The 23,352-nt window shown below is 46.4% G+C and overlaps 1 protein-coding gene across 5 annotated transcripts in view; it reads left to right on the top strand.

Moving 5' to 3' along the window:
• Positions 1-22,856, top strand: part of CHRNA7 (cholinergic receptor nicotinic alpha 7 subunit) — a 122,095-nt gene extending 99,239 nt beyond the window's left edge. For all 5 annotated transcript variants that reach the window (XM_060293928.1, XM_030874848.2, XM_060293931.1 and 2 more), the window contains 6 exons: positions 4,844-4,923; positions 9,128-9,295; positions 10,264-10,458; positions 12,028-12,114; positions 15,612-15,721; positions 21,377-22,856. In XM_060293928.1, the coding sequence (XP_060149911.1) occupies positions 4,844-4,923; positions 9,128-9,295; positions 10,264-10,458; positions 12,028-12,114; positions 15,612-15,721; positions 21,377-21,895 (1,159 nt within the window). In that variant the 3' untranslated portion in view covers positions 21,896-22,856. The remainder of the gene's footprint in view (positions 1-4,843; positions 4,924-9,127; positions 9,296-10,263; positions 10,459-12,027; positions 12,115-15,611; positions 15,722-21,376) is intronic.
• Positions 22,857-23,352: the final 496 nt, after the last annotated feature.

Genomic DNA, 23,352 nt, shown 5'->3' with positions numbered 1-23,352 from the left:
TAGGCTCACAGAACCTGTGAGCCTTCTGCCCATCCTTAGAGCCTGTCCAGATGTCCTCTGCTCCTGACTACTTGACAGATGACGTAGGACCTGCACCTTCAATATTGGGGTTAAATATCCCTCCTCTCCATGGGCACTTCTCAGTGGGAGTGCCCAGAGCTCCCCTCACACCAAGTGCAGGCTCATCTGTCCATTACTACCTGGACGAGGACCAAGGCTGCTGGAGGGAAGAGGTTTTGAGGGGAGTGAAGGGCCACGTGCCAGGGTCATCAAAAGTTCTGAGGGTGTATCCTGTCCTCTAGTAGTCAAGAAAAAATATGTATGTTTGACTGTTTTCTAACAGTTTAATACAGAAAGCTTCAGGTGCACACCAGCACAGAGGGAAGAGTGAGCTGAGTTCTGTGAACCCACCCAGCCTCCAGGGTGACCAGAATCTGCTGGCTGCAAGGCTGTGATACCATGTGGCCTCAAGGTCACTGTCAGCTGGCACCCAATGGACATCACTGATATTGTCGCCTGGCAGGTCCTTGCAGTGGTTTTGGTCACTCATGTTTCACAGGGACTTCATCCCCTCCGTGTTTTCAGACTCAGATTTTAGCAACAGAACCCTTTTTCAAACAAACCTTATCTCCAGCCCTAATGGTCAAAACAGATGAAGTGGTATTAGCACATAATTATGACCAGAGTTTACTTTTATATCATTTACGTATAAAATCAATTTGCCCCTGGGGAAGAACCCTAAAACTTCCACAGTGAGTATTAAGATTTTGATAATGATGACAGTGGTACATTTATCTCAATATTCTATTTTGGTTGAACGGTATTCAGAAATCACTGAGTCACACAGCCATTAGCAACAGATTTTTATCTTGTTTTTACCCATTTGCCTTGTGATCTCAAGAGTCTTTTCAATTAAATTGCTCCAAATCCATGGAGAAAGAGCTGTATGAATTTTATTTTCTTTTGGAATTGAATCATTAACAGATGCCCACAGCCTTTATTATAAATATAAAAATCAGCCAGGATGACACCCAAGCTTAAAATAAGCAAAGCTATGGAAGCATCACACAGTGCTTTCTGCTGTTGCTGCTGCGGGGTCGGGGGTGGGGGAAGAGGTGCCAAGGCAGATGCAGGTTCTGTGCTGGAATTGTAGATTCAAATGTGAATTTTTTTTTAAAGAACAATCATGCAAAACTGAAATCTTACTGGGTGACTCATTTTCAAGAGTTTCAAATACATGCAGTATTCATGGCAAGAGGAGTTTTAGTTTCACGTCCACCAGAAAAGAAGTTAAACGGGCCACATGAATTAATACATTGGTAGTGTCTGAAGAGTTAAAATTTTGCAAACAATTATTTGAGTGTTTTTGGACTTTTATTAGCAGTTTTTTACATCTTTATTGGAGTATAATTGCTTTACAATGGTGTGTTAGTTTCTGCTTTATAACAAAGTGAATCAGTTATACATATACATATGTCGCCATATCTCTTCCCTCTTGCGTCTTCCTTCCTCCCACCCTCCCTATCCCACCACTCCAGGCGGTCACAAAGCACCAAGCTGATCTCCCTGTGCTATGCAGCTGCTTCCCACTAGCTAGCTACCTTACGTTTGGTAGTGTATACATGTCCATGCCTCTCTCTCGCTTTGTCACAGCTTACCCTTCCCCCTCCCCATAGCCTCAAGTCCATTCTCTAGTAGGTCTGTGTCTTTATTCCTGTCTTACCCCTAGGTTCTTCATGATATTTTTTTTCTTAAATTCCATATATATGTGTTAGCCTATGGTATTTGTCTTTCTCTTTCTGACTTACTTCACTCTGTATGACAGACTCTAGGTCTATCCACCTCACTACAAATAGTTCAATTTTGTTTCTTTTTATGGCTGAGTAATATTCCATTGTATATGTGTGCCACATCTTCTTTATCCATTCATCTGATGATGCATTTTGAAACACAAGGAAAAGAAAATACTGGAATCAAACATTTGCAGAAATCTGAAGCACCTCCACAGAATCTTGGGGTTCCAGAGAACCTAATTTAAAAAGCAGGGTAAAATCCAGGGTGAGTTTGTGAAGGTCCACATCCTCAGATATTTGGTTCCCAGTCACTGTTTGTGTGTCATTAAGACAGTCAGGTACAGACTGCAGTGAAGCAAAGAATATTTACATCTTGAGCCTTCCTCCTCCTCTCTCTCCCTGAGTGTGTTTGGAAGTCAGGGGGTGGATGTGTCCTTTTTCATCTCAGAGGATTATCTTTTTATTGTAGCTTAGTCTTCCTCCCTTCCTTCTTTCTTTAAGCTTCATCACATTTTTGTTTCATATTCAAACCTTGGCTTTCTTGTACAGTTTTTTCCTGAAGTTTCTGGTGGCTTTTTTTAATTAAAGATTTTTGAAAACAATGTGCCCTTAGTCAAATCCACGGTGTTTTCCACCTTGTTGTTTCTTCTCTTCATCACTCTGAATCCACTTTACTCTCTTCAGAGACCCCTTATATCTTGCTGTAATTTGGACCCCGCCCCTTTTTCTAGACCCACTACACAGCTCATCATGAAAATTCCTTTTCCAGATCTTTAGGTTTGGTCTGAAAGTTTATTTCTTCTTCCTTAGTATTCACCCTCATTCTTCTGGAGCTGATGCTCAAGTCCATGACCAAGAAAATATACATAAGAAACAAGCTCTCTGGCAACTTAATGTTCTTAAAAACACCTTTCTTTGCCTTCACGTTGGAGGGGTTTCTTTCAGCTCTACAATTTCTCTGTGTGATTTCTCTCCCTCCCACTACCCACCCCCGCCCCCATGTCTCTTCCGCTTCCTTGGCCTTTACTCTGAGGCCCTCATCCTTTCGGTCTTACATTTCATCTCAGTGATTCTTATCAGCCAAACCTCCCACCTATTTATAAAGGTGTATTTCATAGATCATGTTTTAACTTCCATATTGCCATTTGTTTTTCTAAATGCAATATCCTCTTGAATTTTTGTGAGGATATTACTTTTATAAGAGGTAATTTTTCATTCCTTTCATTGACTGTTTCTTCTTGGATCTTTCTTGTTTCTGTCCTTGTCTCTCACAGTGAAGGCTGTTCTCAGATATCTCATGACGGTGAGTTTCCCCTTTAGAGGATTTTGGGAACAGAAAAGGCTGCAGAGCCTCTGTAGACGTGGGCAACCCTTAGCAGAGGTCCTCCAGTTGCTAAAATGAGGGAAACTTAACTCGAGGTGCTGGCATCTTGACTGGCTGCCTACGTTTTCTTGAGGCTGTTTACTTTTTTATTCACCTGTAGGGCGACTTTTTTTTTTTTAACATCTTTATTGGAGTATAATTGCTTTACAATAGTGTGTTAGTTTCTGCTTTATAACAAAGTGAATCAGTTATACATATACATATGTTCCCATATCTCTTCCCTCTTGCATCTCCCTCCCTCCCACCCTCCCTATCCCAGCCCTCTAGGTGGTCACAAAGCACCGAGCTGATCTCCCTGTGCTATGTGGCCGCTTCCCACTAGCTAGCTATTTTACATTTGGTAGAGTATATATGTCCATGCCACCTTCTCATGTCATCCCAGCTTACCCTTCCCACTCCCCGTGTCCTCAAGTCCATTCACTACATCTGACATTTTAAGGATATGTTTTAATCAGGCATGGTAAAATGCAGACACAGAAATGACTGGCAGGAAGGAAGGAAGTTTATCTTACAGTTCCCTGGAAACAGGAGGCATGCTCGCCATACAGGGCCACACAGGGAAGCACTAGGGACAGTCAGGAGGCAGAGGGCGTGAGGGGAAAATGTGGTCAAAAGCCTTTATTGTGGTTTCCATGGAATGGAACTGGTGAGGCAGGGTAAGCAGGGCTAGGACCCGGAATGCCTTCAGCAGGCTTGGGTACATATGGCCTGTCCCTGTTTGTCTGGTACCTGGTCCTGGGGTGATTAGGGCAGGTGGATGGTGGCCAGGAGGGTGAGATCTCCATAAAAGAGATGGTGGGGGTGTGGGCTCTGGATTGGTTCCTTTCCATTTGAGCGAGTTGTTTGCTATCTCTAGGAATTGGCTGACCTGGGATGGGGGTGGGGGTGGAGTAGTCCCTCCAGGATCAGCAAGGCCCCAGATGTCAAAGTGTCAGAACACAGAAAATGAAAGACCTGGATAATAAGGGCTGTTGGTCTTAATTGTTTTTCCTTTCCGTTTTGTGTGCCCCCTTTAACCAGGTTGGTAACTCCTGGCTGTAGGAGGTTCTGACCATGGGCAGGGGGTGGGGCTGGAGTGCATTCTTCTACACTTGAACCTAATTCTTCTGTCTCCACCTGTGCTCCTTCCTGTCATCACTAAGCCTGGAGCCCCGTACTCCTTGGGGCTGCCCAGCTCCCCCATGCACCTGCAGCCTCAGTCACTCAAACTGGATTTCTCAAGCACCAACCGAGCTTTGGACCCATTCAAGGGGCTGGAACTAGGACCTTGAACACAGTGGGTCCAAATCCCACCCTTAAGCAGAGCAGAGGGGCGCTCTACTTCCCCCCACTCTTTATCTCCTGCAGATGGATTGAAATGTCTCATCTGCCAATGTCCTCCTAAGTTGTCTTCAGGTTTCATTTTTGCTAAGAGCTTTGTTTTATATACATATGGAAAAAATAGGCATCCCTATGAAATGGAGGTGGGCACTGGTCTCTTCCCCCTGTGCTCTGGGAAGACCTTCCAGGTCAGCCACAGGTGGGGCTCTCAGACCGCTGCTGGCTGTCCCAACTGCAAGCAGCAGCCCCTCTCAGAGCTGCTCGGACTGCAGGAACAACTGCCCTAAGGGCATGGGGAACCCATTGCCCAGCTGGGCTGGCTCACGGATCCTTCTCCTGTTTCCAGTGCTGATGAGCGGTTTGACGCCACGTTCCACACCAACGTGTTAGTGAATTCTTCTGGGCACTGCCAGTACCTCCCTCCAGGTAAGTGCCGCTCCCTTTGTCCCCTGCAGTTAGACAGCGTGAAGGAGGTTGGGGTGCCCGACGGTGCCCGCAGGGGCAGCGGCTGGCTCTGAGCTCTGAGCATCCTTAGCCTCCACGCACGCCCAGCCCTCCTGACTTCTTCTCCTCTGTGCTTGCATGTATTCCCTGAGCGTGGCAATGCTGTCTTCCTCTTGGGATCATGGCTTAAGCTGTCTTTGCCAACACATGTCCTCTGTCCGTATTGTCTGTCCTGTGTTCTTTAAAGTTCATCCACAACTAAAACAAATCTCCGTTGTCAGGTCATTTCTGTTCTCCTTATAGCCTGCAACCAACCTCCAGGTCATTTCCTCCTCACAGCCTGCGTTTTCCTTCCCACTGCACTGGGTACCTGGGTATGTGCTGCCCTCCAGTGTCGGGGTGAGACGGTGACCTTGCTGGGCTGGCTTCTTGAGTGCGTGCATTAAAGCCCACCTGCTTGTTAGAGGTGAGAACAGGTGGTTTCCAAGGGACTCATCAGTGATTTCTTCCTGAAAGAGCGTCTCTCCTTCTCAGGCAGCTGATGGGTAACTGCTGGGGTTGAATCTCCTCCCATCATTCCTGTCAGTTCACAGGGCCTTGGGCTGCTTGTGAGTGATCCATGCCATGGGAAACCCAGGCTTCGTGCCCTCAAGATATTAACAGATTTCTTTAAATCTTCTAGATGATTTTTCACATGTTATTTTCCAGGGTTATTTCCCCCACTGCAACTGTTTGTTTAACTTTCTGTTCCCAGGCAGCCTGCATCCACCTCCCTCCTCACCACCAACACCTACACCACACACACACACACACACACACGTGCACACACACACACGTGCACACGTCACCCACTAACGCCATACATACACACCACACATATAGACACATCACACAAAAAATATACCACACACTATGCTCACACACACCACACACCCTCACAGACACACACACACACACACACACCCTCCAGCAGTCAGCCCCATCTTGTGCCCTTGGATCCATCTCACAGCTCACAGCAAAGCTGGCTTTGCCTCCTGGGTGGTGGTTTACATTCTCTTTCTCATTAGCAGAGGATAAGAGTCCCAAGGGCAGGATCTGTGTTTATTCCCGTTAGAACCACCCTCATCAACCAGCGGCCTGGCCCACATGTAGGTAAACGAACGCGTCAGGGATTGAACCTGTCACAGGCAGATACCATCCATTATTGTCTGAGGAGATGGAAGGACTCCAGACTTTCAGGTTTTCTGTCTTAAACCTTGTGCTTCCTTGCTTCTTCCTCAGCCCCTCCTCTCCTCCCCCAGGGACGCAAGCCTTCCTCCTAACAAAGACAAAGGGATGGGTCTTCTATCACTGGTACACTCTTTTACACCAGGCCTAGAAGTTGCAGCTTCTAGCATGAGAACTATTTTGGAAAATGACCTCCAGCAGTCATCAGCGTAGAAGAATACTGGGCTGCGGGTTGTTCTGAAGGCTGAGGCTATTTTCAGCCACGGGAGCAGTCCTCCTGACCCCCAAGCCCTCTGTGCAGCAGCCCCTTTGGGGCCAGTTCCTACATCCCAGCCTGCGTGGCCCCCGGAGTCTGTCAGGAGGGCACATGGAGCTTTGATTGTGGGAGTCTCCCCTACTCTGGACTAGAGAGTGTGGGGTTGTCTGGTTCAGGGCAGCAAGACTGTGCCTGGGGTCGTGTAGACCTGAACTGGGAAGCTGCTCTGCTCCAGCAACTAAACAGGCAAAAAGTGCTTCAGATGCAAGCTTTGAAATAGACTTGGTTATTAGGAAATGACTTCTTTCCCATGTCATATTTTTATTTTTTTAACAGCATTATTGAAGTGTAAGTTACGTATTATACAATTGGCCCATCTTAAGTGCACAATTCAATGATTTTTAGTAAATTCACAGAGTTGTACGACCACGACTGCAATCTAGTTCTAGAACATTTTCCATCACCCCCCAAAGATCCCTTTTGCCTGTTTGCAGTTAGTCCCCACCCTCACTGCCGGCCCGCGGCAACAACCACTGACCTCCTTTCTGCCTCTAGAGAGTCTCTTTTTCTGGTCATTTGATAGAAATGGAATAATACAGTTACAGTTTCATTTTCTACCAGCAGTGAGAGTTTTGGGGGATTCAGCCCATTAATGGGAGGGTAGTGTCTGTAATGACTTCCAGATTCCTGTGGACATTGGATGTAATGCTGCAAATCCTGTTTAAAGGGACTTGAGGAGACAGGAAGTTTATTATCCTTTCCCAGTTTGACTGTGGGTGGGTGGGGGGGTCCCTGTTAGCAAGTTGAGTCCCTCCATTCATTTTTTTTAAATTTGGAAGCAGAAATTTACAGAGCGTCTGCCTTGTCCCTGTGAGCACTGGGACCCTTAGCTATTTGTGCCATCACTGCCTTCTGGTCCTTCTCTGGGCAGCAAGGAGCACATGGGCATAAATGGCCGGTGTGGAATTATCTCAGTGACCTGTTGGTAAATTTACTCCCAATTTGTCCTGTCCCTCTTTTCAGTGGAAACTCTAGCTTTTGTCCAAACACTACCTCTTCAACTAAAACCTATTAGGTTTTGTTCTGTTTATAATCTAGAATTCAGGCTAGTTAAAATTATCTTCCATATATATTTCTAGATAACCAAGTATGTTCTCAATTTTTAACCTAAAGAAAATGTTTTTCCTGCTCCTCACCAAACACAGTCACACAGACGCACACAGACCTTTCAGATTCTGTTTCTAAGCTCTTCATCATTTTTATCAGCTTCTATAGGATTTTTTTTACATTCTTTACATCTCTCTTACTGTTTAGAATTTGGAGATGCACATGCATGGCAAGAGCAAGTTTACAGAATGTTGAATTCTTTGCTCAGAACAGAAAATGTCGGTGTAGCCTTTGAAATGTAAAAGACAGTAAAGCTTCAACTGAACTCTTTTCTAGAAATTTTTCCAGAAAGACTCAGCTTGTCCTGGACAGGTCTAGTTTGGACGGGCAGGATGGGCTGAAGCCTCTCTGGTCACACCCAGGTGAGAGGCCCCGGTACTCACACTGCCTCCTCCTGAAGGGATCTCAAATGGTCCAGGGGATGTGTGCACAGCATTGATCATGAGACATGCAGAGCATCAGAAATGATGCATCGTTTAACCGGCCGATGCTTGATCAGGATAGCAAGCTTTTCACTCCATGAAGAGTAGGCTTTGTGTGTTACGAATAGTGTATGGGATGGAGACCAAGGGATTGCTGTGCATTTATTTTTATTTTTAATATTTTTTCCAGCATTATTGAGGTGTAGTTGACAAATGAAATTGTAATATATATATACACATACACATATATATGTATAATATATGTATGTATATACGTGATATATATGCATATGCATGTGTAGATATATATATACACACACACACGCACACACACACACACATGCATATGCATATATATTGTGAAATCATTTATTTCCACAATCAGGTTAATTAACACACCCATCACCTCACATAGTAAATTTCAAATATAAAATATTATTAACTGTAGTCACGATGCTGTACGTTAGATCCTCAAAATGAATCCACCTTATAACTGAAAGTTTGTTCCCTTTTTGATCAACCTCTCTCCCATTTCCCCCACCCTCCAGCCCTTGGCAACCACCATTCTACTCTGTTTCTATGAGTTAAACTTTTTTTAAAAAAATTCTTCATGTAAGTGATATTATACAGGATCTGTCTTTCTGTGTGTGGCTTATTTCACTTAGCATAAAGCCCTCCAGTTTCATCCATGTTGTTGCAAATGGCAGGATTTTCATCTTTTTAAAGGCTGAATAATATTCCATATAATCCACATAAATTTGATTTTATGTATATACACACACACACACACACACACATATATATATATATAATATTTTATCTGTTTATCCATCAACAGAAACTTAGGTTGTTTCCATGTCTTGGCTATTGTGAGTAATGCTGCAGTGGGGTACAAATATCTTTGTGAGATACTGATTTTGTTTCCTTTCCATGTATACCCAGGAGTGGGATCGCTGGATCATTTTTAGTTCTTTTTGTAATTTTTTGAGGAGCCCCCGTACTGTTCCCATAGTGGCTGCACCAATTTACATTCCTACCAACTGTGTGAGACTGCTGTGTGTTTAAAGCAGGTCTCAGCCAGCTTTCATCTTGGTTTGTCTCATTGCCCATGTAGGCATCTTCAAGAGCTCCTGCTACATTGATGTGCGATGGTTCCCCTTTGATGTGCAGCAGTGCAAACTGAAGTTTGGGTCCTGGTCTTATGGAGGGTGGTCCTTGGATCTGCAGATGCAGGAGGCAGACATCAGCGGCTATATCCCAAATGGAGAATGGGACCTTGTGGGTAAGCCCAGCAAAGACGTGATACTGGCAACATAGAAGGAAGCTGCTTTATTACTGTGCTGGCTTAAAAAGTTTGGGATTTTCCACTCTGCTTTTCAGCATGAGCAGTTATTGAACCCTGCAGCATTCTCCATGATTTACTGAGAGCTCTAGGATGAGAAACAAAAAACAATGAGAAAATTCAGTGCTTTCCATAAGGAACTTGCAGTTATGGTAAGGTCAGTGCTAGTATGGGCATCTCTACATTATTCAAATCTGCTTTATCCCTAAAATCAGGTGGAACAGCAAATTGCAGTTGATGGGAACCTATATTTGATGATTTTAAATAGAAAACAATAATTACATTTATAATGGTGTCGAGTTTACAGTGTATTATTTATAATCATGGTGTCTTAGTCCGTTCAGGCTGCTATAACAGAATGCCATAGACTGGGTAGCTTATAAACAACAGACAGTTATTTCTCATAGTTTGGAGGCTGGGAGTCCAAGATCAAGGTGCTGGCAGACTCAGCGTCTGGTGAGGACCTGCTTCCTGGTTCACAGACAGCTGTCTTCAGGCCGTGTCCTCACATGGCAGCAGGAATAGGGGAGCTCTCTGGGGTCCCTTTTATAAGGGCACTAATTCCATTCCCAAGGGCTCCCCCTCATGACCTAATCACCTCCCAAAGGCCTCACGTCCAAATAACCATCACTGTGGAGGTTAGGATTTCAACATATGAACCTTGCAGGGGACACATTCAGTCTAGAGCACATGTAATTTGAATACATAAAAAACCTGCCAATTTGTTCAAATATCACTAAGATACCCTTAAATAAATCTATAATAAACCTAAAGCATTTTTTCAGACAACAATTAGCCAGTGTTTTGCACTTAACAAATTCCATGGCTCTGTGTGTGTGTTATAACCCCTTAAAATAAACTCCATCCTTTTATTCAACGGTGGTTCCTTTCTTCCCCTGGAACCGAAGGGATCCCTGGCAAGCGGAGTGAGAAGTTCTATGAGTGCTGCAAAGAGCCGTACCCGGATGTGACCTTCACTGTCACCATCCGCCGCAGGACCCTCTACTATGGCCTCAACCTTCTCATTCCCTGTGTGCTCATCTCTGCCCTGGCCCTCCTCGTGTTCTTGCTCCCTGCAGACTCTGGGGAGAAAATCTCCCTGGGTGAGTACCGGGTCTGAGCTGGGATGGGAGGGCCCTGCCTTGAGGATGGCAGTCTGGGCTCTAGGTGCAGAGATGTCCAGGGCCCACTCCATGCATCCCAGCCCAGGGTGGCTCCCTGATACCACAGCCCGCTGTGCAGGATGGCCAGGCCCTCTTGAGATTCCACAGGCTCCTCTGATCCTGAAGAGAGGATGGGGATGCCCAGGGAAGAACCAATTCTTCCCTGAGGGGCCTGTACCTTCTCCGCTTCTGCCACCCCACCCCACCCCTTGGTGGCAACCAGCTGGAATTCATTGTGGACAGGACACAGTTTAGTTTAATATAGTATCAGCTTGCATCTATATATGGCCACACACAGTGTAATTCCTGATTATCCTCCAATAGGAAGATAAGAAAACTATGATTTAGATTGGTGAAATGAGCTCCTCAGCATCTCAGAGTTACTAAAGATCCTATTTGGTACACATAGAAATCATTCTCAAACCTAGAACTTCTGACTGTGAGTGTCAACTGAAAAAAAATGTTCAACCGAAAAGTTAAGAATTATGTTTTATTTGGTGGACTTTCTGAGGACTTCAAGCCTGAGACATAGCATCTCAGATAGTTCTAGGGACGGCTCTGAAGAGGGAAGGGAGGAGCCAGGGTATATGGGAGTTTCTGCCACAAAGACCAGGTAGTCAAAACATCAAAAGATTACTGTTGATTAAAGAAAACCAAAGGGCTTCCCTGGTGGCGCAGTGATTGAGAGTCCGCCTGCCGATGCAGGGGATGTGGGTTCGTGCCCTGGTCTGGGAGGATCCCACATGCCATGGAGCGGCTGGGCCAGTGGGCCACGGCTGCTGAGCCTGCACGTCTGGAGCCTGTGCTCCGGGATGGGAGACGCAAAAAAAAAAAAGAAAACCAAACACCTCAAGTTAATGAATTTAGTGCTTTTCTGTGTATGGGAAGATGCAAGAGTCTGGGCTCACTGAAATCACTCCTTTGATATGCACCTCAGCTCTCTGGGGCCAGTATCCTGTGTTTTCTCATCCTGAGTCCCCTCAGGGTGCCCCACTGGGGAGGCTGTAATGTGATGGCTTGATGGCTGCAACATCCTTTGTTTACTGATATGGCAGGTGATATTTTTCATTCATACAAGAGCCTCAGGCACATTAAATGACCTATCCAAGGTCACACAGCTAGTAAGTAGAAAAGTCAAGAACAAAAGCCAGGTCTTCAAACTGTATGTTTTCTTTTTCCTGCTACATGAAACTACCTGTCGATACTAATGTAATAAAGAAAATGAGAGATACATGTGCTGAGGTCAATGATTTATTTTGAGTTGTTTTTCTAAAGTTCTGGCTCCTAAGTTTGTTTTCCCAGGGACTCCTCTGGGACTCCAGTAAATGGCACAGACTGTCCCCAGAAAGATGCCCATTCCCATCAATATAGAAAACCGTGCATTTGGTTTCAGGAATGTCATGGCCACCACCATCCCTCCCTCCACACCTCCTTTGACTCTTGGGCTGGGTGGAGTTCAGGCCTTACCATCTGTTCTGTCTCAGGGACCACTGTATGTCTCTGTTCCAGGGATCACAGTTTTACTCTCTCTTACCGTCTTCATGCTGCTGGTGGCTGAGATCATGCCTGCGACCTCTGACTCAGTGCCCTTGATAGGTAAGCAAGCATCCAGCTCCTCTAAAGACATGGGCTTAGAGAGTGCCTGGGATTTTGCAGCACAGGCAGGGAGCAGAAACGTGTCCCGCAGGAGACTGGAGAGCTGCATGACCCCCCTTTTCTGCTGTGAGGAGATGACTTGCTGTAACTACTCAGAGTTGACCCATGGCCTCTGCTTACGTGGCACATAGAAGGGGAGGGGGAGTCTGGCTTCGTGGTTTGGCCTTGAGATGCAGAAATGCCCCCTTTTCTCCCACAATGCCCCCCTCACACTTGTTATGGAGCCAGAGATTTTTACCATTAAAGATGCATTATTTTAGCTTGAGTCACTGTTTTTCCACAAATTATTTGTTACACGTTAACTCTCAGCCATTGTTTCTTGAGATAACGCGATGTCTCTGTAGAAAGTTAATGATTGTGAGGGAAGGTGAACAGGACAAATATGTTTTGGCCACATGTTGGGCTGCAACTCGCAGGCCTGCAAGCCCTATACTTGCCCAGACTCAAGACTGAAGAAAGAGTCCAGAGACAGGACATCAGTTGTTTGGTAGATGGGAGATCTTACGCATCTGAAGCAAAAGGGTCCTGGAGTGACACCCCACCAGTTATCTAGGGGAATGGAAGTCAGATTGGCCCATCGGTTACCAGGGAAACCAGCAGAGGGGCACAGCCCTCTTAGCCCCTTGGGCTAAGTACCTACAAGGGGCGGAGGTCTTCCCTTTGTTAAACTATCAAAGGGGAGCCATTCTGAACTAAAGATTAAACAATCACTAGCTTCGGGGCAGCGGGACAAGGATGTAGGTATTTACTCTTTAGGCTCTGCAATTAGCAGGGAAAGTCAGTCATGTGAGTAGGGTGTAGGTGAAGCAGGGACTGGTCCAGCAGGGGATGCACAAACCACACACAAAGGCAGGTGTAAGGATGACCTTCTGCCCAAGGAAGGATGACAGAGACAGGAGGCAGCATCACCTGTTGCTGTGAACCTCCCTGGACTGGACTGGAATTAGCAGGAGTGTGCCGAGGGGTGCTCAGTGGCCCAGAGGTTAGGACCCAGTACCCTGGCCACTGCAGCCAGGGTCCTATTCCTGGTCAGGGAACCAGACCTCCAAGCCAGTTGTGAGGACAGGAAGCAAACATTCTGCCAATAGATATTAGTTTTAATGAGAGTCCCCACTCCCATTTGGCGGTGGAGGTCAGAAACAGGAAAGCAGTATACGGGTGGCAATCCTGTGTGGTTAACCAGGGGTAAGTAGGAGTGGGGTGCCTTACATGATATCGCCAGGCTTCACGAATTAAGAAGCCAAGGCCCTTCTTATTGGAGGTTTCTGGATGTGTAATATTTTGACCAGACAGACTGTTGGTATAAAAAGCCTCTGAGGGTGTCGTATTTCTCTCCGTACCATCCTGGAAGCAAGGAACCTTCTTTCAACCTGACATTCTGACCCCATCCTTTCTACCTTCTAGCACAATGCTTTCAATAGAGACCTGCAGCAGAAACCACCCTTAAAGGGGCAGTCGGCAGACCCTGTTGTGTCTGATGAACCCACAGGCTTGGTTGGTGCATAGCCCACATCTAGAAGGATGGGATGCTGTTGGCCTTTGACCTCTGTTGTTGAGATTTCAGCTGTGGGATCCAGTCCGCCTGGATCCCTCCATAGGTCATTGTATTAGTCTGCTAAGGCTACCACAATAAAATTCCACAGACTGGGTGCCTTACACAGGAAAAATTTATGTGCTCACAGTTTTGGAGGCTGGAACCTCCAACCGGCAGGGTTGGTTTCTCCTGAGGTCTCTTTCTTTCTCTTGCAGATGGACACCCTCTGCTGTGTCCCCACATGGTCTTTCCTTTGTATCTTCACATCCCTGTGCCTCCTTGTGTGTCCAAATTTCCCCTTCTTATAATAAGGACACCAGTCAGATTGGACCAGGTGCCACACTAACAATCTCATTTTAACTTAATTCCCTCTTTAAATGCCCTCTCTTCAAACACAGTCACATTCTAAGGTACTTGGGGTTTACAGCTTCAACATATAAATTTTAGGGGGACAGAGTATGCAGCCCATAACAGTCACAGTTTGGTTCCCCCTCCCTTCCCTCCCCAGAGGTCCCTGATGCTGATGATAAGTCTGGTAGCTCCTTGTAGGTTCCTCTTGGTCTCCCTGGGAGAGCAATGAGTTCCTGCCTGCCTGGAGGGCAGGAGGTGTTTTTAACCAAGTGTGTGGCTGCACACTTAGCCTCGTATCAGGATGCTTTCTTTAAGGGCCCAGCCCCTTGGTGGTTGGCCACACTGAGGCTTTGTTTGTTTGTTTGCATTTATGTTAGGATAATTTATTCTGTGGCTTAGAGAGGCATTGTGTGTATATATATTTTGTTTTGTTATTTTTTAATACTCTTTTTATACTTGAATCCATCTTTGCTTCTAATCCCTTTTTATTTTATTTTATTTATTTTATTTATTTATTTATTTATTGTACAGCCTGATTCTTTTCCCTTATAGGTTTTTACAAATAACCTACAATTATTACAAAATATTGAGTATTGTTCCCTGTATAATACAGTAGGTCCTTGTTAGTTATCTATTTTATATATAGTCATGTGTATGTTGATCCCAACCTCCTAATTTATGCCTCCCCCACACTGAAGGTTTACTAATCAGAGTTGGAAATTAAGGAATGCCCACCCATGCCAGCTTTCTCCTATACCCTTGGCCCATAAAATTGCTAATCCTTGTGCAAACCCTGCAGAGAAGGCATTTCCATCCCTGTTATACTGGTGAAGAAGCTGAGGCCCAGAGAGGCTGAGTGGTCTGTCCAGGCTCACAGACGGCCGCCAGTGGACTGGGGGGGAAACTCCATGCTGCTTCTCACCTGGTCCGAGGTGGAGAAATGCATCCTTGCCCATCAGAGCTGAAGCTGATGTTCTCAGCCTGAAAAGACACTGCAGCTGACCTCTTCTTCCGGCTGCACAGCTGGCACTCCCCACCCCTGTGGCTCTCAGTAAGTAGATGGGGGCAGACTCTATCATTAGTAGAGTCATTTTCCAGGTCTGATAAGTCAGCCAGTGGCACCCGGGTCTGCCCTTGCTAGATCCCCGAAGCCTGTCCGTGGCCTGCCGTCATCACAGTGGTGATCACACCCTCTGTGCCAGGTGGTTTCAGTTCTGACAATGGTGCTTTCTCATCGGACAACCTTATCACCATCCTGTGAGGTGCAGTTAGCTTTCACTGAAGGATGAGGCAGGCAGGGTTCCCAGCAGTGCAGTCAGCTGGTGAGGCCGCTCAGCAGGGTGGGAGGAGGAGGTCTGTGCGCTCTGGATTGGCATCTGCCCACCAGGAATGTGCGTGGTGGGCTACAGGCCTGGAGGAGGTCCTGCTCTGCTCTTGGGCATTGCTCCCCAGCCCCTGGTGGTCAAGACACAGTCTGGGTCCCCTGCACTGTGCCATGGTGACACGCTGTGACCTAGGCCCCAGGTCTCCCCTGCATCTGCTCTCTCTGCAGCCCAGTACTTCGCTAGCACCATGATCATCGTGGGCCTCTCCGTGGTCGTCACAGTGATCGTGCTACAGTACCACCACCACGACCCCGACGGTGGCAAGATGCCCAAGTGGGTGAGTTCCTCCCCAGCTCCTCCACCAGAGGGGGGGTCAGGGCCCCTCCCCAGAGGAGGCTCCGAGGATGACTTATCTATTTTAAAAATCCCACAAACAGCTAGCATTCCTAAACAAAAAGCTGCAATTTCTTACCTGTCTGCATATCTCTGCTTCCAGGGCAGTATGGTGAATGCTCTTAGGGTCCCATGGGGCTGTCCTTACAATCTGATATCCCAGAGCAGGGCTCAGGTCGAACACTCTGCACCTTTCACTGGACAGTGTTTCTAAACCTCCTTTTTGCACGTACACTGTTAGAAGCAACACACAAGATGAGCACACAGCTGCTGGTTGGATCTTCAAAACAGAACGGGGAGGGAAAAGAGTAAGAAATAGAGTGAACAGTGTACAAATATATACAATCAGTTGTCAATGAAAATAATCAATAAACTATCAATAAGAAGAATAGAAAAGAGTTTTATTTGAGTCAAACTGAGGACTAGCCTGGAAGCCGGCTTCCCAGATTAATCTGAGAAGCTGCTCTGGAGAAGCAGGGTTTTCAGCACAGTTTTATATCCTGTCAGAACAAAGAACATGAAATGAGTCGGGGTTACATTTCTTCAAGGTAAACAAAACAAAACAAAACAAAAACACAGATTAGCACGTACATGGCAAGTCGGCATGGCCTTGGCGCCTGAGAAGGGAGTCTTATCATTGGAGGACCAGCATTGGTGTTCCAGGAAAAGAGGCATTTAATCTTTATTTTTATTATGGACATTCTTTACTTCTGGTCAATGTGCCCTTTTCTCTAATAATTAAAGCAGATGTCTGTTTGATAGGCCACAAACAAGCTCTTTTAGTTAGCATCAAATTCAAGTTAACTCATGTATAAGCCAGAATGACTTCCCTATATCTCAGTATGTGAAACTTTCTTTTATCACAATACACATAGGAAAGTGATTTAGCCAAAAGCCTATAAAATAAATGTGTAAGTAGTTAACAGTGGGGAAGGAGGATGCGATAAAAGGAAATGGATGGATGGGACTTCCCTGGTGGTCCAATGGATAAGACTCTGTGCTCCCAGTGCAGGGGCCCGGGTTTGATCCCTGGTCAGGGAACTAGATCCCACATGCCGCAACTAAGAGTTCGCATGCCACAACTCAAGATCCCGCACACGGCAAAGAATATCCTGAGTGCCGCAACTATGACCTGGCGCAGCTAAATAAATAAATAAATATTAAAAAATAAAAAGGAAATGGATGGTAAATAAATGTTTGTCATCTGAGCCCAGGTCAGGCCACATGGTCCCAGTGCCTCCCAGCACTGATGTGTTGTGACGTGTGCTGATGCTTCCCCAGCCATGGGCCGTGCTCCACTGGAGTCCAATGTCCAAAGCTCTACACCACCCTCGCCGGGCTCTTGGGAAACCTTGCCTGGGGGACAAGCAGGGCCTGGACTTTCCCCGCCTCACTTGGTGTGACCAAACCCCCGGCAGGGCAGAGCTGCCCCCCCACCCCTCACCCCACTTCTTACTTGGGCCCCACAAACCCTCCAGTCTTCCCATCGAGAGAGCATGGCTTAGGGACAGTTGGGAGCTAAAGAAGTCCTCTCATGCCAAAACAAGCCTGTCTTTGCAGACCCATAAATCTTGCCTCCAAGTTCAGAGTCAATTTAGGACTCACCAGTGCACTAAATGTAACTGCAAGATGTAAGATGCATTCCCTTAATCTCCAGGAGCAGGGAGTTCCTGGCCCTTCTGAAAATATCCATTGTGCAATAATTTACAGTTACCCAAAAATTAAGTTAGGCAAGACCACTTTTTTTTTAAGAAATTGGCTTTACAGAGTGACTGCCCTTGAATTCTTTTCCACAGCAAATCCTTACACTTAATAATTCTCTCGTGTTAGCATACAGTATTGGTCTTTCTCTTTCTGATTTACTTCACTCTGTATATATGGAATTTAAGAAAAAAAATGTCATGAAGGACCTAGGGGTAAGACAGGAATAAAGACACAGACCTACTAGAGAATGGACTTGAGGATATGGGGAGGGGGAAGGGTAAGCTGTGACAAAGCGAGAGAGAGGCATGGACTTATATACACTCCCAAGCGTAAAGTGGATAGGTAGTTGGGAAGCAGCCGCGTAGCACAGGGAGATCAGCTAGGTGATCCACCTAGAGGGGTGTGACCACCTAGAGGGGTGGGATAGGGAGGGTGGGAGGGAGACGCAAGAGGGAAGAGATATGGGAACATATGTATATGTATAACTGATTCACTTTGTTATAAAGCAGAAACTAACACACCATTGTAAAGCAATTATACTGCAATAAAGATGTAAAAAAATAATAGTAATAATAATTCTCTCGTGGCATCAGCAGTGGGCTCCCCAAAATGGTGCCACCTCCCACATGGGTCACATCACCACAGTCTGTGGGCTTGTTTTGAGAAGTCCCTCCCCCCTCAAAAAAAGAAGCTGAGACACGTTTGCACACATTCACCTACATTCTCATCTGACTTCTCTATAACTCTAATATACTTTCTTGTCTATCCACCCATTTGTTTGAAATAACATTTACATGTTTCAGAAGTCAAAATCAAAGAATTATTCATGGGCTTCCCTGGTGGCGCAGTGGTTGAGAGTCCGCCTGCCGATGTAGGGGACACACGTTCGTGCCCCGGTCCGGGAGGATCCCACATGCCGCGGAGCGGCTGGGCCCGTGAGCCATGGCCGCTGAGCCTGCGTGTCCGGAGCCTGTGCTCCGCAACAGGAGAGGCCACGAGAGTGAGAGGCCTGCATACCGCAAAAAAAAAAAAAAAGAATTATACATAAGGAACTCCTGCTCCCATTCCTGCCTCCCCCCTACTTCCACCACCAATTGATAACCATTTCAATTAATTTCTTTTTCCTTCCAGTGTTTATGCAGATGCCAAAATATAAACACATATTCTTATTTCTTCTGTTTTGACTGATGTAAAGACAAGGGGATTAAGGCAGTAAGATACAAAACCATTTTTAATGACCTGGTAGCACTTTACTGTTCCAGAAAAATCTGAATTAAGAGCATATGCTGATTTTTCACCTTTCAGTGCAAGAGCATGTTAAAGCCAATGGTGCAAAGCAGATATGAAACTTGTATTTCTCTTTCAGTTTATATAACACACTGCATTTTTTTTTCTTTCCAAGTGTATATGAAACATAAACAGCCTCCGAGGGGCTTTCATTGTGATCTGTTGCCATGAAGAAGACCCTGCCGGTGCGGTGGCATTATGTGACATTCACACAGCCAGAAACCAAACCATAACCTAACAGCAGAGGTCACAAGCACAGTCTGAGACATGCCAAGAGGATAATCTCATCTTCTGAGATGCTTTAGCCTTGAAAGCTAATGATTTAGGCCATGAAATTCAAAATAGATTTAGCTTGAGCTATGCCCCAGGGGATGTGCAGACCCCCGCTTGGCAGGCACAGCCCTAGAGCTGAGGCTCAACTCTCCCTTCCAGACTGCCTCTGGGTTTGGACACACTCACTGCCCCATGTGCTCCCTCGAGCTCTGGCCCCAACTTTCTGGTGCCTTCTGAGTGGGGGTTTGGCTAAAGTCACAGGGGGCTTGCAGAGAACCTAGCTGACCCTTTTATAGATGAGGCTGCGGAAGTCTGAACACATTAGGTGACTCAAACTCACTGTGTGACCTTGACCCAATTTATTTGCCTCTTTGAGCCTCAGATTCTTTTTTTTTAATTTATTTTATTCAAGTATAGTTGATTTACAATGTTGTGTTAGTTTCTAGTGTACAGCAAAGTGATTCAGTTACACATATATATTCTTTTTCAGATTCTTTTCCATTATGGTTTATTACAGGATATTCAATACAGTTCCTTGTGCTATACAGTAGGACCTTGTTGTTTAACCATTCTATGTATAATGATTTGCATCTGCTCACCCCAAACTCCCCACCGCCTCCCCCTGAGCCTCAGCTTCTTTATCTGTAAAATGGGGGAATTATACTCACTTCACTGAACCCTGAGATGCCCAGGTGAGATGGCTTGTCTTGAGCCTCGTGTCCACGTGGGGCTGTGTGTTTCTGCTCCTTACTGATCCTGGAAAACAGGGTCTGCAGGCTGGCTCTTCCAGGCTCTGGAAGTATGTCCATAGGGTGTGGGCAGGATAAAAATTGCCGCCTATGATGGACAGAGGGTGATCTTTACAGCTGCTGCAAAACTGCTCTTACGCCTTCTTGTTCTTTTCATTGCTGTCTCCAGACCAGATAACTGCAGTTATCTTTGATAAGTGTCATAAAAATGGTTACCAAAAGAAGAGTGGCAGACACGAATTTCACAACTTGCTGCCTGCACTTACAGATGGGAAGCATACCTGCTACACTGCTGATGGAATTTGCCTACAATCATAAACCAAAATTCAAATCAGTATCTGGATCATTTCAGGGAAAGGGCTCACTTTTCTTGCACTTGTCTAAATAGGCTTGCAAGAATTTTTTAAAAGCTGGATTGAGGTTTCACAAGGCTCCCTTCTTTCTATTAGAAGGGAGAAACAAATCTCTCCAGCATCTTCTATGCATGCAGGTAATGTATGTTTATAAAACACTTTAGGCCAGAGGTCGGCGAACTATGGCCCTGGTGGCCAAATCCAACCTGCCAACTGCTTTTGCAAATAAAATTTTATTAGGAAAAAAAGCCTCTTTGCTCTTTTGCATGTATGGCTGATTTTGCACTATATTAGCAAAGCTAAAATATTTACTGTCTGGCCCTTTAAAGAAAGTCTGCCAAACCCAGCTTCAGACTTTTCACAGCATTTTGTCTCATATCATCTCCTTCAGTCTTCACTGCAGCCTAATGAGTTAGGTTAGAGGTTCCTAAACTCCCATGGTTCACAGCACCTTTCATGTCTCAGGGTTTTGGTGGGGTTTTTTTTCCCCACAGAGCACCTAGGACAAGAGGAATACCTAACGGTTCTATTATTTAAACAGGTCAAAACAACTTACTAAGTACTTATACCCCGACAGCTTAGCACCTGTTGGCACAGCAAACTTCTCTCATCTTGGGAGCTGCTACCCTCCTTGTCTGTTCCACGATGACTTTCTTGGCACTTGCCTTTTATCAGGACAAGTTCCAAAATCTACTTTGCAAGGATAGGACATCATGCAAGGAATGCAGTGATCTAATGTGACAGTCTGAACTGCTTCAGGCTAGGGGTGTCTGACACATGCCACAGGGTTGCCCTTGAAACTTTAACATCTCCAGGGGTGCCCTTGTGAGTTTGTCACCGCACACTGGCATACCTCACAGGGAGTTAGAGTTGGTGGTCCCTAGTTCCAGATGAGGAAGGACCGGAGAGGGTGACTTGCTCTGTTCCCCAGCTCAGGGCTCTCTTTAGAAGACAGCCCTCTCCTCCCACACAGGCTGTCCTCCTTGAGATGGCAGTGTGCGTATAGTTCCTTCCCAGGGTGATTTTCTGTATTGCTTTGTCATTGTCTCACATTCGATTCAACCATTGTACCGCGTTGGCACTGCTTGCCTGTGTAAACTCGCCTGGGAAGGCCTGGGGACCTGTCACCCCTAGGGTCCACCCCCACGAAGTCTAGCTGGTATCACAGCATCCCCTTGGATGGATCAGCCGTGCGCCCTTCCCGGCCACCCTAACGGTGTGCTGTCTCTGCAGACGAGAGTCATCCTCCTGAACTGGTGTGCCTGGTTCCTGCGCATGAAGAGACCGGGGGAGGACAAGGTGCGGCCGGCCTGCCAGCACAAGCAGCGCCGCTGCAGCCTGGCCAGTGTGGAGATGAGCGCCATGGCGGGGCCGCCGGCTACCAACGGCAACCTGCTGTACATCGGCTTCCGTGGCCTGGACAGCGTGCACTGCGCGCCCACCCCTGACTCAGGGGTCGTGTGCGGCCGCGTGGCCTGCTCGCCCACGCACGACGAGCACCTGCTGCACTGCGGCCAGCCCTCGGAGGGGGACCCGGACCTGGCCAAGATTCTGGAGGAGGTACGCTACATCGCCCACCGCTTCCGCTGCCAGGACGAGAGCGAGGCCGTGTGCAGCGAGTGGAAGTTCGCGGCCTGTGTGGTGGACCGCCTGTGCCTCATGGCCTTCTCGGTCTTCACCATCCTCTGCACCATCGGCATCCTGATGTCGGCGCCCAACTTCGTCGAGGCTGTGTCCAAAGACTTCGCTTGACTCCGTCCTGGCTCCCAGCATGTAGGAAACGCAGAGATGGGCGATGACGTTGGCTTAGGGAGAACTTTGGGGTGCTGATTCCACAGCACCGTTAAACCCGAGGACGCAGATGTACCCTATCGCTGTCATGTCGGTTTCAGTTTACTTGTTACTTTCAGTAATAGGATCTCAGCACGTTTCTGTTTAACCCTCTTTGATGGGCCACTCGATATCCTCCGAGCATCCTTACACTCAGCAGGACCCTGGAGAGGTCGTTTTGCCCATTCTCCACTGCCTGGTGTGCCCTTCAAAGAGGTTCGGGTAGCTCAGGGCTGACTGCCAGGTGAGGCCTGGGTAGCTGGTCTGCATGCCTGCATGTCACTTGCTGTGAGGGCTTACATGAAAATTCATATCTGCTTTGCCTGTGTACAAATCTAGATTGAAGCTAATCATCGTAATAAACCACACTCAGTAAATCCATCAGATAATTGGCTGACGAAACAAAACTAAACTAAAACTTAAAACCCAACTGCTTGGTTTTTCTTCAATTCAGACTTTAATTTTCTCTACCAAAGACAGTTGGTAGAGAGAAACAGTTTTATGCTGTGTCTACATTTAAAAAAAGAGACAGTAATAGTTCGTCTTGTAAATTACACTTTTTGCCAGCCTACCCTGTGAGGGGAACCAGGAGGGACACAGGTGTGTGTTGATTCTGAACCAGGGCCAGACCCAGTCAAGTTAAGGGGATTTCTGTAGATCCCAGGCACTCCCAAGCTTTCTGTGCTGCCCCCAGACACTGGCAGGTTGAGTCGGTCTGTTCTAGTTGACAAAGCCCAAAGGACAAGTAGAATTCTATTAGAATTACCACCCAATGTAATAGTAGCTGAAGCTGATTTAAACCATCTATGTGTTTGTTTGTTTTTTTAATGTAAGTAATAGCTGAAGCTAAATTAAACCATATGTGTTTTTTTTTTTTAAATAATGCATTAGACACTTCACATGTATTGGAGTTGATTAGCCTTACAAATTTGTGGATCCATACAGATGCACAACATGAAGTCACCAAAGTATTCTATGCCTTTTCTCCATGTGTCAGGGCCAAGGGGCAGGGGTTTGGGCCTCTTCTGGCTCCCTCTGTGGCAGGAACTGGGGAGGGGGTGGCATGGCTGATGGCTTTCCTGAATGGCAGGCCAGTGGTGGTTAGCAGGAGGGGCTTACAGACTAACAGTGGCTGCACACCCAGGAATTCCAGTTTCTGGTTTGGGGGGATCTGCTTTCCCACAGTTCACACACACAGCTTCAGCCCAGAGAGCTGGCTGAATGGGTGGATTCATTGGAGATGTGTGCTTTGAAAGCTTGGGAAATTTTTATTTTAAATCCAGGTGGTGATGCAGTTCTCCACTGAGATTGTCTAGCTGACAATCATCCCTTTGCTTCTCCCATCCTTACTGTTTAATGTGATCAGAGGAAGACATAAG

This window comes from Globicephala melas, chromosome 2 (assembly GCF_963455315.2).
Source record: "Globicephala melas chromosome 2, mGloMel1.2, whole genome shotgun sequence".
NCBI classification, from domain to species: domain Eukaryota; kingdom Metazoa; phylum Chordata; class Mammalia; order Artiodactyla; family Delphinidae; genus Globicephala; species Globicephala melas.
This window is presented reverse-complemented; position numbering and strand designations above follow the sequence as displayed.